General features: G+C 37.2%; 1 protein-coding gene across 1 annotated transcript in view; it reads left to right on the forward strand.

The window, feature by feature from the left end:
- The first annotated feature begins 854 nt into the window (after nucleotides 1-854).
- The window catches only part of Gramd2b (GRAM domain containing 2B), a 68,412-nt gene continuing 56,112 nt past the window's right edge, over nucleotides 855-13,154 (forward strand). Inside the window, exon 1 of the mRNA XM_027949298.3 lies at nucleotides 855-1,101. Within this exon, the coding sequence (XP_027805099.1) occupies nucleotides 1,019-1,101 (83 nt within the window). The 5' untranslated portion in view covers nucleotides 855-1,018. The remainder of the gene's footprint in view (nucleotides 1,102-13,154) is intronic.

Here is a 13,154-nt window from a genome sequence, read left to right on the forward strand (position 1 = left end):
GTACATACAAGAGGAAGTGAGGGGAAGGGGAAAAATAATACAAGGGGGACAAACGAATGTCAGTAGTAATTCTTATTATCAACTACTCTCTAGCAAATTGGAAAACCACCAACAAAAATGTTATTGGTTATAATGTCAATGTTTAGAACTATGCTTGGAATACCAAGCCTCACGAATTTGTTGAGTGAAGGGTTGTTTCAAATGCAAAACCTCAGATAAGGACCAGCCTGTCAAAACCCCACCAAGGATAGGAAGAAGAGGCATTTATTATATTGGCTGGGTGCATGGTAAATAAGATGCTAATGAGATTTTTGATGATTGCTTCCCACCTACCACAGAACTAGGGAAGGGTTAACCAGGCAACCACTAAAGACAAACTACTTCTTATCACCTTAGTTATTCCCACATAAAAAATTGAGAGGACCTATTGTTTAAGCACAAAGAGGCAGTCCTCAATGAGGCAACATCCTGTCTGAATAATTTAGGCCAGGCATAGGCCAGCCCACACAGTGCATTGGTGTGCGAGAAAGTCCCATTCCGTCTCATCCATTTCCTGTATCTAGATCCCGCTGCTGTTCTTTAAAATTCCCCTGTTACGTCGAGGTAGGAAAAAAAAAAAAAAAGCCCAATTTATCAGGCGGCTAAATATATTGTGCCTTCTTAGGCAAATATATCACCTGCTTGGCCAATTAGCTTCGTCTCCCAGAAAGACTAGTTCAACAGGTTTCCTTTTTCTCCTCGGCGGCCTCCTGGGTTGGGGAAAGAGGCTGTCACTTGGTTTGGACCCGCCCCTTCCCTCCCTCCGGCTCTCCCACAGTGGGTGGGGCCAATCGCGCCGGCTCGAACGTGGCCAGGTTGGCGGCCCCCGGAGCTCGGGGGCCTGGATGCGCTGCGCCGCGCGGCGGAGGGCGCGGGGAGGGCGCGGCACGGCTCGCTGGCCTGCGCCCCGGAGCCTGCGGGAAGGAACCGCGCCGACACGCCGCGCCGAGTCTGAAGGTGCCCTGTGGACCCGGCCCTGATGACTGAACTACAGCAAGATGTGGAAGACACAAAGCCTGCGAAAGTGCTCGCCAAGAGAGAGGGCAAAGTTGGTTCAGCCCAGTAAGTAGTAGTCTCCGGTGGGACACATCCGAGGCGGTAGACCGCGCGCTGTTGCCCCAACCCCAGACCTCTCTGCCCGGGGACGAGTGCGGATGGGAAAGATTTTCTGGAATTTTTATATGGACAGTCTTGTGTCCTGAACTCTTTCGGAGGCGCCCGATCTCTCCGTCTCCTCCCCGCCCCCTGTCTTTTACATATGCGATGGAGCTCTGAGTCGGTGGGGATGTGAAATATTTGATCCGAAAGCATAATTGATGTTTTTTACTTCTCAAGGGGTGTCTGAGAAAACTTTGAAATCCTCAAGACATGTCAGGAAACTGCACCAACATTCATTTCAGTTGTCCTACTTCTTAGTGACATCTGGGGAGATCCAGTTGTCTCTAGTTATTGGATGTCATATGACTACTACCTTCACAATGATGTGTGGTTTATGTGATTCAGAGCTTGTGGGTGTCTTTGCCTCATCTCCTTCGCTGTTTCCCCTCGAGAAGGGAAACGTGAGATAGGTCTTATCTTTCCCCTCAGACACTACCTGTCTTTGATTGAGTACTTAATCCAAACTTTTTTGTACAGAGAGTGTAAGGGTGAGGTGGGGAAGCACAATGAATATGCAATAAAAACACTTGGATTTTGACTCTCTTCTTAAAACATGTATGTGAACAATAGCACGATTTGCACATTATTTGACCTATAAACTCTGACTTAAGAAACTAAAAGTTCAAATATTTTGATCACAGGATTAATTTCCTGTAACGAAACTAATTTTTCTTCCCTGTATTTCTTTGAATAGCTTTTTAAATGAAAAAGTGTGGTTTTTATTTTTATTTTTTTTTAAAGTGTGGTTTTTAAATGATCATTTTTCCCATTCTTATTTTTAAAAGGAAAATGATATTTCAGCATTTGCTTATTTATTATATCACCATAACTTTAAGTGAGAGTAAAATCAATATCTAAATCAATATCACCCAATTTTATTTTATGATGTCAAGTTGTTGGGGTACTAAAATGTTTTATTGATGCTAGAATGAAAAGATGATAACTTTTTATTAATAATGAAGATTCAATCCCCATCATTTTATCATTGAGTCTTTTTTCTTTTTTTCAAAAAATCACAGCCTTATTCCACATAAGGACTTGTGCCGATAAGTGCAGATTCTAAATGTGTACCAGCTGAAGTTTAAGCCTAAGTTTCAGAAGAAGAGCATCATTGACAGCTTTGATGTGTCATTTCAAGGCTTTGGTCATATTGTGTCCAGGATTTCTGCCTCCTTTGGCTGCCCTATCCTTTGTCTTCCCAGGATTGTCAATGTAATCTGACATTCCTATTCTGCATGATAAAGAGAAAATTGCTACAAGTGAAACCCCCTGAAAATGTTGTTTACTCACTCAATATAAAAATTCTAACTTTATAATATTTCCTATACAAGGGAAAATACGAACTGTCAAGTTACATCTATTTACTTTGCATTCCATCATTCTTGTGTTTATTTTATTTATCTGAAGAAGAGGCAAAGTCCTTTCACCATAGTATAGATGTTAGAGGTGACGAGCATTTTATTGATGCTAGAATGAAAAAATGTAGCTGGAAAAAATTTTCTGGAACTTTTATATGGACAGTGTTGTGTCATGAACTCTTTTTGTGGTGTCTCTCTCTCTCTCTGTGTCTCTATCTTTATCTCTATCATTATCCCTCCAACCCCCTTTTAGATCCAGAAGAAAGGCTGGAATCCAGGCCTTGAAACTCCTAGCCCAGGACTTGTCCAAGGCAGCCTTTAACTCCAGTTACACAAAGCAGGACGATTTAAATGTACCCAAGGGTTCCCAAGTATTGAAATCTTCATATTCCCAGGTGTCAGATACTCAGTGAAGAGATGATTTTGATTGATTAAAAAGTCCACCATAGACTATAGAAAGTTTTTCTTATTTTGAAACTCAGATGGTGGGAAAATAATTTTGTAGAAAATAAGCCTAAACCACATTGAAGCTTAAGATCCCCACACAGCCCTTCATTTAGAACTGAATTTCACAAATTCATCTCAGCTTAATAAATACCACAGAACCTGCTTGTTGAACAGTAGTGGACAATACAAAGATAACTGTGATTTGGGATCTTCCCTTCTGGAACTCCAAGAGCAGGGAGGCACAGATATATGGTACTGTACTTCAAGGGACATACATTGGTGGCCATTGCCACATTAAACAGACAAGGCTTATAATTGAATCTTCTCTATAGTAAAGATTTTTACCTATTTGTCAGTCTTTGGCAAACTCTATTGCTTTTGGAAGTTTGTTTTTCCCTACAAAATGGTATCTGTGTTTACTAAAGTCATCTCTGATTTGATCTAAGATTTTAGATACTATTATCTTCTGAGTTCTTAAACTCTTGTTCTGGTGTCAGAATAAGAGTAATTTTAAGAAAGAATATCATTATCACAATTATGCATTAGTGTGGTGATTCTGTATTGAAATCATTCTAGGCTGCCAAAAAAAAAAATATTTATGCTTAGAAATCCTGTCTAGCTTTTCTGTTTTAGACTTTATATTTAGATTAATTATTTCTGAGCTCAAAGTCTTATTGAAGTCCAGGGGTCCTCATGGACATTCTTCTAGGAGAATTTGAGTGGCTCACTCTTCCCTATTTCCCTGTGTCTGTCACTGTACCCACCTAGGCTTGTGACTTAGAACCAAGTCTCGTAGGTAGGTAATGATCACCACCATTTATTGAGAATGCTTGCTATGTGCAGGGAGTATGCTCAACACTTTACATGCATTTGCACATGGAATGAGATAGGCACTATTTTTATCTCTATTTTGCAGATAAGAACACTGAAACTCATTCAAGAGCCAAGTTGTAACCACTGCACAGTAACTTATTCCCATTCCTTAGCTCCAGAATCTAGAATCTAGAGTCACTTTCCATGGCCTACTCTGAAACACAGCCTCCTCTGCTAAGATTTTAAGATCTTTCTTTAATGATTTGGGCACTCATAAGACTCTTTTTTACCTCATTGCCTAATACTGGTCAGCATGTACATCTTTTATAGACAACCATATAAGCAGTCCTCTACTTGAAGAGGTATTATACAGTACTCCCATATTCTCTGTAGCATTATTCATAGTAGTCAATGTGTGGAATCAGCCTTCACATATCAATGGATGAATGAATAAAGAAAAAGCAGCATATAAATAGTGTATCCTTTAAAAAGAAAGAAATCTGTCATTTGCCACACAGATATATCTGCAGGACATTATGTTAAGTGGAACAAGCCAGGCACAGATTGACAAACAGAATGTGATCTCATTTATATGTGAAATGTAGAAATGTTGATTTCCTTGAAGTTGAGTGGAATGGTGTTTGCCACAGGCTAGGGATGATGTGGAGTTGTTCATCAAAGGATACAAAGGGTTCAATGTTTTGAGGTCTGTTGCACAGCAGGGTGACTGTATCTAGTCAGTAACTATGTATATTTTTAAATAACTTAAGAGTAAATTTTAAATGTCTTATAAAAATCATAGGTAAGTGAGGTGCCAGATATTAGCTTGACTTAATCCTTTCATATTTTATACATATATAAAACATTGCACTGTTTCCCATAAATGTACACAATTGTGACCAATCAATTAAACATATAAATTAAAAATAATTAAATAAAGTATATATTTCTTATTTATTTATTTTTTTTATATTCTCTCCCTGCTCACTTTTCAAATGAGAGGAAGATGGTAACTTGGGGGTTTATTGATTTAATGAAATTACTTGTTTGATGAAGTAGACAATATCATTTGTGCATTATGCTCTGGCTTAACCCCAGACTTATTGAATTACCATTTATATATGTTTTACAGATAAATACTTACCCCCGCACACACACATTCACACAGATCAGAAATTTCTTTGACAATACATTATAGAATTTGAACCAATAATGGAGTTTACAACCTTCCGTTTTACAAATAATACTTATGGCATAAGAATTAGGCACGAGATCTAGAGCCCTAGATTCCTAATCAGTGTTCTTGTAGCCATTCCCAAATCCTCAGATCATGTGACACAGAACATTAACTCATGATAATTATAAAGTAGTTTAAGAAATTTAAGAGTCCTATTCTGAACCATAGAACCATGTGGCAATTTGTCTATAAGGACTTAAATCTGAAAATACACCTTCTCAGTTATGTGACAGAAACAATAAAATTGTTTGGAATAGTGGGTGACTTTTTTGTCCTGTTAGTACTGTTTTCTCAATGTTATACTGATATTGGCACAATAAATATCCTCTAATACACAGGGAGCTACACTGGACTAATCCCTTCTTTTTTTAAGTATCCAAGCCAGGAGTAGAGACTTTCTTCATCATGTTCTTAACCCTCTTGGCGTTGGCTTTTTCATCCATTTATATTTCTTATAAAACAAAAAAGAGACACCATGCAAATTGAACAAAATATATGCCTACTGTAGGACTGAATGAATCCCCATCTGCCTTTCTTCTCCCCACCTCTATTCCTTCACTCAAGCAGTTCCCTCTCTGTCTCTTACAATTCTAGAAATCAGTTCCTCTTCACTTAAAGCCTTCTCTTATCACTGGCCACAAACATCTCTTCCTTATCAGTGCTCATGTTATACCTACAGGGTCAGTCCTATGGAATTTCGCTACTGCTATTTAACAATTAATGCTTATTGAAGGGTTAGCTTATACAAATACTGTTTAAGTTGTTAACATATATTAACTCACATGTTAACCACCAGATTACATTGAGTGTCTTTCCCTAAATAGATCACAAACTCTGATTGCATTTTCTCCTTACTGAATTTCTCAGAAGGCACACAAGTAGTCACTTTCATAAACCATCTGTTAGTGAACTAAGGCGGTTGAGACCCCTGATCCAGTAATTAAAATATATAATATAATTAAATTAAAATATATAGTATAGCTGCCATTCATCTGGACTATGTCAGGGCAAATTCTACATTTTACCATTTCCTTAAAGTTTCTATCAGTTATTTTTAGATACATTTACTTTCCAGAGAGCTATAGCTAGGTGAAGCTGTTGATTCACTCATCACCGAACTGCGTATTTGCTTTGAAAATAACACTGTACTCCTTTTCTGACAAAGAATAGGTGATTTAGCTGTATATCTCCTTTTGAGATCCAGTTTCGCCCACTTTTATTGCCTTTCTTATTCTGAATTGTATGTACCATTACATAGACAGTTCTAGCGTGGACTAACTTTTTTTAACATACATTTTATAAAACATAGTTTTATTTCTTAGTTTCTTAGGGGCCAGATTTTGTAATGACTAAGTTGCTTTTAGTGAATTTCAACAAAGAGCTAAACCTAATGCTGATGTATTTCTCAGAAAAACTTACCTTGATTCATATTCCAGATAATAAATTATATCACATATAATATACACTTTAAATGCAATTTGAATTTAATAGTTTTTTTATAGTTGTAGGTGGACAACATGCTTTAATTTTGTTTTTATTTTTATGTGATACTAAGGGTCAAACCCAGTGCCTCACATGTGCTAGGCAAGCACTCTGCCACTGAGCTATAGCCCCAGCCCACAATTTGAATTTTTCATATTTAAATTTTAATAATTTAGTACATAAGAGTTCTAGAAATTTTTTCATGTACATATATAAGAAAAGGACAGATGTATGCAACATAAATATTTACCTTAAAAGGAAGCTCTCAGTTAGGTGTGGTATTACTACACACCTGTAATCCTAGCTACTAAGGAGGCTGAGGCAGGAAGCTGGGAATGTAGCAGAGTGGTAAAGCACTTAACTAGCATTGGAGGCCATGGGTTTCATCTGCCAATACAGAGGTGGGGGCGGGGGTTATCAATAAATGACAGCTCTCTAGTATGAATTATTTTAGATATATATTTTTGCTTTAAATATTGAATTCAAGTAAAAATAAACAGCCTACCATGAAAGGAAGTATTATGTAACCCATACTGTCTTTATGCATGGCATATTAGGGGTACTTGACAATCACATGAAGGGTTAGGTATTGATCTTCTGTTGCAAGCAAGAGAAGCAAAGGCAAATACTAATTGAGTATAATTTGATTTCTCTAGTGCTTGTTCAACTCTGAACGTTGAGAGTTCCTATTTAGCAAAAGAATCTCATTATATTTTTATCTTTCTATGCATGTGTGTGTATGTGTGTGTGTATATATATATATATATGTATATATTTATTTATTTCCAAGTCATCAAATCAAACAGAGCCAGTTCAATTTCTAATATAAATTTTGAGGTAGGAAGAAAAATTTACATATATCATATTAGAAAATATAAAAATTATATTAAAGTACAACAATTAATGGAAGTGTTTGAAGAATAGAGAACAATAACATATGTTCTGGTTTGAAAGTTTTTGAAAAGAAATATGAACTATGTCCAGATTAATGTCACAGAAAATTGCTGATTTATCAAGGCTGCTCATAAAGTGGCAAGAAAGTAGGCTTTAGGAAACAAAAGTTTGAATCTGGCTTTTTTATCTGCTAGAGATGTGACCACGGCAAATGACTGAGCACCTCGAGTCTCAGTTTCATCTTCTGTTTCATATAGGCTCAATTTCAAGTTTATTTATTTATTTATTTAGGTGCTGGGGATTTAACACAGGGGCACTTTATCACCAAGCTACATCACCAGCCCATTTATTTATTTATTTATTTGAATTTTGAGGCAGAGTCTTAAAATAAGTTGTCAAGAAGCTGACTTCCAGTTTGTGATTCTCCTGTCTCAGCCTCCCATATTGCTAGGAGTGTACCACCATGCCCAGTTCAATTTGAAGTTTGAATGGGAAATGTAAGAAATGCTTTTTGCCCAGACTGAAGCTATGTTAGTCCTTAATTGTTCAAAGTCTGGGACATGCTATGGGATGGGGGTAGAAGGATGATATAAAATGTAATTGTGTTAAATTGTTAAAATTCAGGAGACTCAAACTCTTACAGTAGCCTACAATAGCACCTACTATGTAGTTTTGAGGAGTCTTACAATAGCACTCAAATTTTTCCAAAAGTCTGATGTGGCATTCTGTTTTCTACTCTATGCAAAAAAGTTCTTATATCATAACTGTTTTGTGGCCTCTTGGCTTATTTAGATATTATTCACTTATTTGGGATTATCACATCTGTTGTCTAAGTCTTTTATCCATGATCCATTAATTTTTCACATCCTACTTTCTGGCCCTGAGCTTTGTTCTCTAGATTCTCAGCTTTAAACTACTGAGTTTTTGGGGCTGGGGATGTGGCTCAAGCGGTAGCGCGCTCACCTGGCATATGTGCAGCCCGGGTTCGATCCTCAGCACCACATACAAACAAAGATGTTGTGTCCGCTGAAAAGACTAAAAAATAAATATTAAAATTCTCTCTCTCTCTCTTTAAAAAAAAAAACCAACTACTGAGTTTTTTCTATTTGCTAAATTCCAACAGAACTGTCTTCAATACCTTCCTCTTTCTTTAAATGCTCAGCTTTAGGCACTTCACATATTTTCAAATATAAGGAGACAAAGGTCCTGGGGAAAGACACCTCCTCAGCCACATGAATGAGTTCTTTTTTGTCCTCTAGGAACATAGGTTTGATTATTTGCCCTTAGAAGGGAAGCCGGACCAACTTTAACTGCACTCCCCAAGGTAGATTGCTTTCTATGCTGCCACTGACACATCACTCCACATATCTCAGAGGTCTCTGTATGTGTTATGGTACATGATGTCCCAAGATGCATGTTATTTTTAATAGGTTAATTGAGTATGTTTTATATATCATAAAACTTACCCATGTGTTAAGTCAGCTTTGTATTGCTGTAACAAAATACATGAGAAAAACAATGTAAAGGAGGAAAGAATTATTTTGGCTCACAATTTTATAAGTTTTAATCCATGGTCACTTGGCTGCATCATTATGGTGAGGCAGCACACCATGGCAAAGAGATGTGGCAAAGCAGAGTGCTCACCTTATGGTAGTCAGGAAGCAGAAAAGAAGGTTTAACGGATGAATAAACTCTTTAAAGGTGCACTGCTGTCTTACTTCCTTCAACTGGGTCCCACATCTTAAAGTCTCCACAATCTCCCAGTAGTATCAGCAGCTGGGCACCAAGCCTTCGACATGTGGCCACTGGGAAATATCTCAGATCCAAACCATAACAACCCATTCCTAGTATACAATTCAATGACATTTACTAATGGTGCACCAACACCATCACCTTATTTAGAGCATTTTCATCCTTCCACTGAATTCCTCAGACACATTCAACTTAATCGCTATTCCCAGCCCCATCCTCAGCCTTGGGGCACTTTTCTTTCTGTCCCTTAAACCTACCTTTCTCAACATTTTATGTACAGATTCCCATCGGGTTCTGTCCCAATAAACTCAACGTAAGTTGAAAATACAGTAAGTTGAAAATGCATTTAATATATCTAAACTATAATGCATCACAGCTTAGCAACATGGTATGCAGTAGAGGTCCTACTCACATGGCTGACTGAGAGCTGTGGCTCACTGCTGCTGTCCAGCCTCAGGAGAGGACATTATACCATAGATCACTAACCTGGGAAAAGATCAAAATTCAAGAAGTAAAGTATGATTTCTGTTGAACCTGTATTGCTTTTGCACCTTCATAAGGTGGAAAGATCATAAGTGTATCACAAGTTGATGACCACCTGTAAATGGAATCACACAATACGTGGTCTCTTGTGTCTGCTTTCTTACACTTCCTATCATAGGTTGAGGTTCCTCCATGAGCTACATGTCCCAGTAGTTCATGAATAGGATTCAATCGTATGGATATATCAAGTCTTAGATGTTTACCTATGGAGCATTTAGGTTGTTTTCACTTTTTAGCTATTAGGAATAATGCTGCTGTGAACCCATGCATGCAAATTTTGGTGCACACATACACTGTCATTTCTCTTGAAGATGTGCCTATAAGTGGAATTTCTATGTCACATGGTATTCTGTATTGAACTTTTTGAGGAGCTGGTTTTCTCAAGTAATTGCAGCATTTTATATTTCCATTGGCAATGCATGTATATATGTTGTAGGTTTAAGAGAAAGGACATTCACATTAGCAGAAAAACAAGATTATAAGCAGCTGAAAGGCAGGCCATATTATTATATAATGAATATCTGTTACTGTTGACCAAATGATATTTACACTTAAGATTTTAAAAACTTGCCAGGTGAGGTGGCACATGCCCGTAATCCTAGTGACTCAGGAGGCTAAGGCAGGAGATCACAAGTTGAAGCCCAGTCTGGTTAACTTAGCAAGATCCTGTCTCAAAATAAATTTTTAAAAAAAAAGGCTGGGATATTGCTCAGTGATAGAGGGCCCCTGGGACCAATCCCTAGTAACACACACACACACACACACACAAAAAAAAGATTTAAAACACTCTCCAAATCACAATGTCAAGGGTAACTCAGGCCATGATATTTGGGTGCTTTTCTTTTTTTTATAACCTTTTAATATTTTGCATATAAATTTATTACTTTTTTAATGACAGACTTGGATTATAACCTTCATGTTGGTGTTGACATTTTTAAAGTCATATGTATATTATAAGTTCTGAAATCTAAATAATATAGATACATACAAAATGAAAAATAAAGGCCTTTCTCCTGCCTCCCATCTTGTAGCTTCTCATGTCAAAGATAGCTAACTATCTCCCAAGGTTCTGTTTTTCTTCTTAATGCTATTGTCATTTAAAAACAACATGAGGACTAGGGCTGTACCTCAGTGGCAGGGTGCTTGTCTAGCACGTGTAAAGCACTGGGTTTGATCCTTAGCACCACATAAAAATAAACAGATACAATAGAGGCATGCTGTCCATCTACAACTACAAAAACAAAAACAAAACCCCAAAAAATCAAGTTTTTTTAAATTTGTTTTGTTTTTTTTTTCTTAAGATAGCCATGTTCCAGTGTACATACATTCATACATGGCTTAATGACATACACCTTTCTCAGAATACATTCTGAGAAAGGTGTCATGAGGTGACTTTGTCGTGATGTGAATGTGATCGAGTGCCTTCACAAACCTAGATGCTGTAGTCAACTGCACACCTAGCCTGTCTGGTATGTAGGCAGTGGCATTGCCTGTAATGTATGAACAAAACAGTAAGAGATGAAACCAAGCACAAGAGAAAGTGACAGGAGACTCTGCCACTGAGGTATATGAGGGAGGGAGTTGATGGCATAACATGGCATTCTGTTTTATAGTCTACACATGTACATGTGGGAGTACATTCAAAAATAACAATAAAGAATAATATAGTAAACCATAAACCAGTTTATTGTCACTATAAAGTATTAGAAAGAAGAGAATTAGAAAAGATAGCAATAAATAATACTGAGGTTATATTGAAAAGAGAAATTTTTAAAATGCTTACTTGCATTAACCATCTTCTTCCATCCTGGAAGATGCACTTCTCTCTACACCATTCCATACCTTAGCAATGACATCTCAGACAATGAGCTGGGGTGGACATGCCTCTTCCTCCAACTGGAGATATTGATCTGCTGTTGATCTGTATATGCCTGTTGGTGTTTTCTTGAAGTCTATAAAAGTCAGGTGTATGATCATACCCATATTTGTTATCTTTCTAGATTTTTCAAATTATGTCTTCCATCTTCTTCAGTAAGTTAAAAACTGGGAAGAACCTCAGAGACATGTCAGTTTTTGTGTCCTTTACTGTTAAATATTATTATCTGAAAAACCCTAACCATTATTTTGAAACCCCTAGTCTATAGTGCTGTATGTCACAAAGAAGCCCAGCACCTTTGCTGAAATTCTAACATTAAAAAATACCAGACCTTTCATCAGGACCTATGAGATGAGAGAATTATAAATGGCATAGGAGCTAGGAGAAAGGTAGGCAGTGTTTGACAATCACTAATGACTGGAGAGATTTGTTCTTGTGCTCAGCTGACATGTACTAAGTAGTTTGGCACATTGGGAGCCATACAGAACATCTTGGACATCCAGGATGAAGAAGATAAAGCCTTTGCTCATAAGGAAAGTGGAATAGAGGAAAGGCATATATCATTTTGAGATTTAATCTTCTTTCAAAATATATCAGAGATTAAACATATCAGTGCTGTTTTAGGCACTGTTTACCATGCTTTGACATCTGTATATATACTGAGGTACACACTGTTTCATCACATTTTATGTACAACAGAGACACAGGGACTTGCCCAAGGACATAGGTATTAAAAAATGTTGAAGCCAAATTTCAAAAGCAGGCAGCCTAATCTGAACCAGCTTGCTAAAATCATTAATAATACAAGCTTCCTAAATTTAGGAAAAGCAAAGATGCAGAAGGCAAAGTAACTCCCACTAAATGTCTGTGCATCACTGAATATATCTCTTACTTTTTATAGGTCTGTTTTCCCAAATATAAAACTAAGACTCATTTCCATTCTATGGGTCTACCATTGGAAGGATTTCTCATGCTCTGTACAAGACAAGATTAGCTATAATTGAGCAGTGGCACTCTTTGCTGTATTTGGCCTCATTGGGTACTTGTGTTGTACTCAAATCTGACAGTAGAAAGTCGAATTTCTCAGATGCAGCTTGACATTGTGATTTTCACAGTGGTCATTCAAAAATTCCAACTTTTAAAGACCATAGTTTTGAGTTCTTTGTTGCACAAGCACAGTCTGTCTCTATAAAGTAACATGACTAATTGAAGAAGCATGTGAATGTTGTCTAAGAATAGTCACCTAAGGAACCCAAGAACTTTTTCAACAATGCTGCAGTTGCACAAAATCTTTTTGAAATTCTTCTTGCAGAGCTGCTTTCAAAGCCTGGATCTGGTCCTTGACTAGTCATAAGGTTGGCAAATATTCTTCCTTTCAGAGTGAATTCAGGATTTAGAAACAGCCTGAAGTTGTTTAAAGTCAAAATTTGGTGATGAGGTGGATAAGAATAGTTTAAATACCTTTAAACCACTCTGTGAATGAGCTCATGTGTGATCAAAAACAAGATGTGACTATAAAATATTAAGACAGCTTCTGCCCATACTTACAAGCCGT

The sequence above is a fragment of the Marmota flaviventris genome, chromosome 5 (genome assembly GCF_047511675.1).
Source record: "Marmota flaviventris isolate mMarFla1 chromosome 5, mMarFla1.hap1, whole genome shotgun sequence".
NCBI lineage: Eukaryota > Metazoa > Chordata > Mammalia > Rodentia > Sciuridae > Marmota > Marmota flaviventris.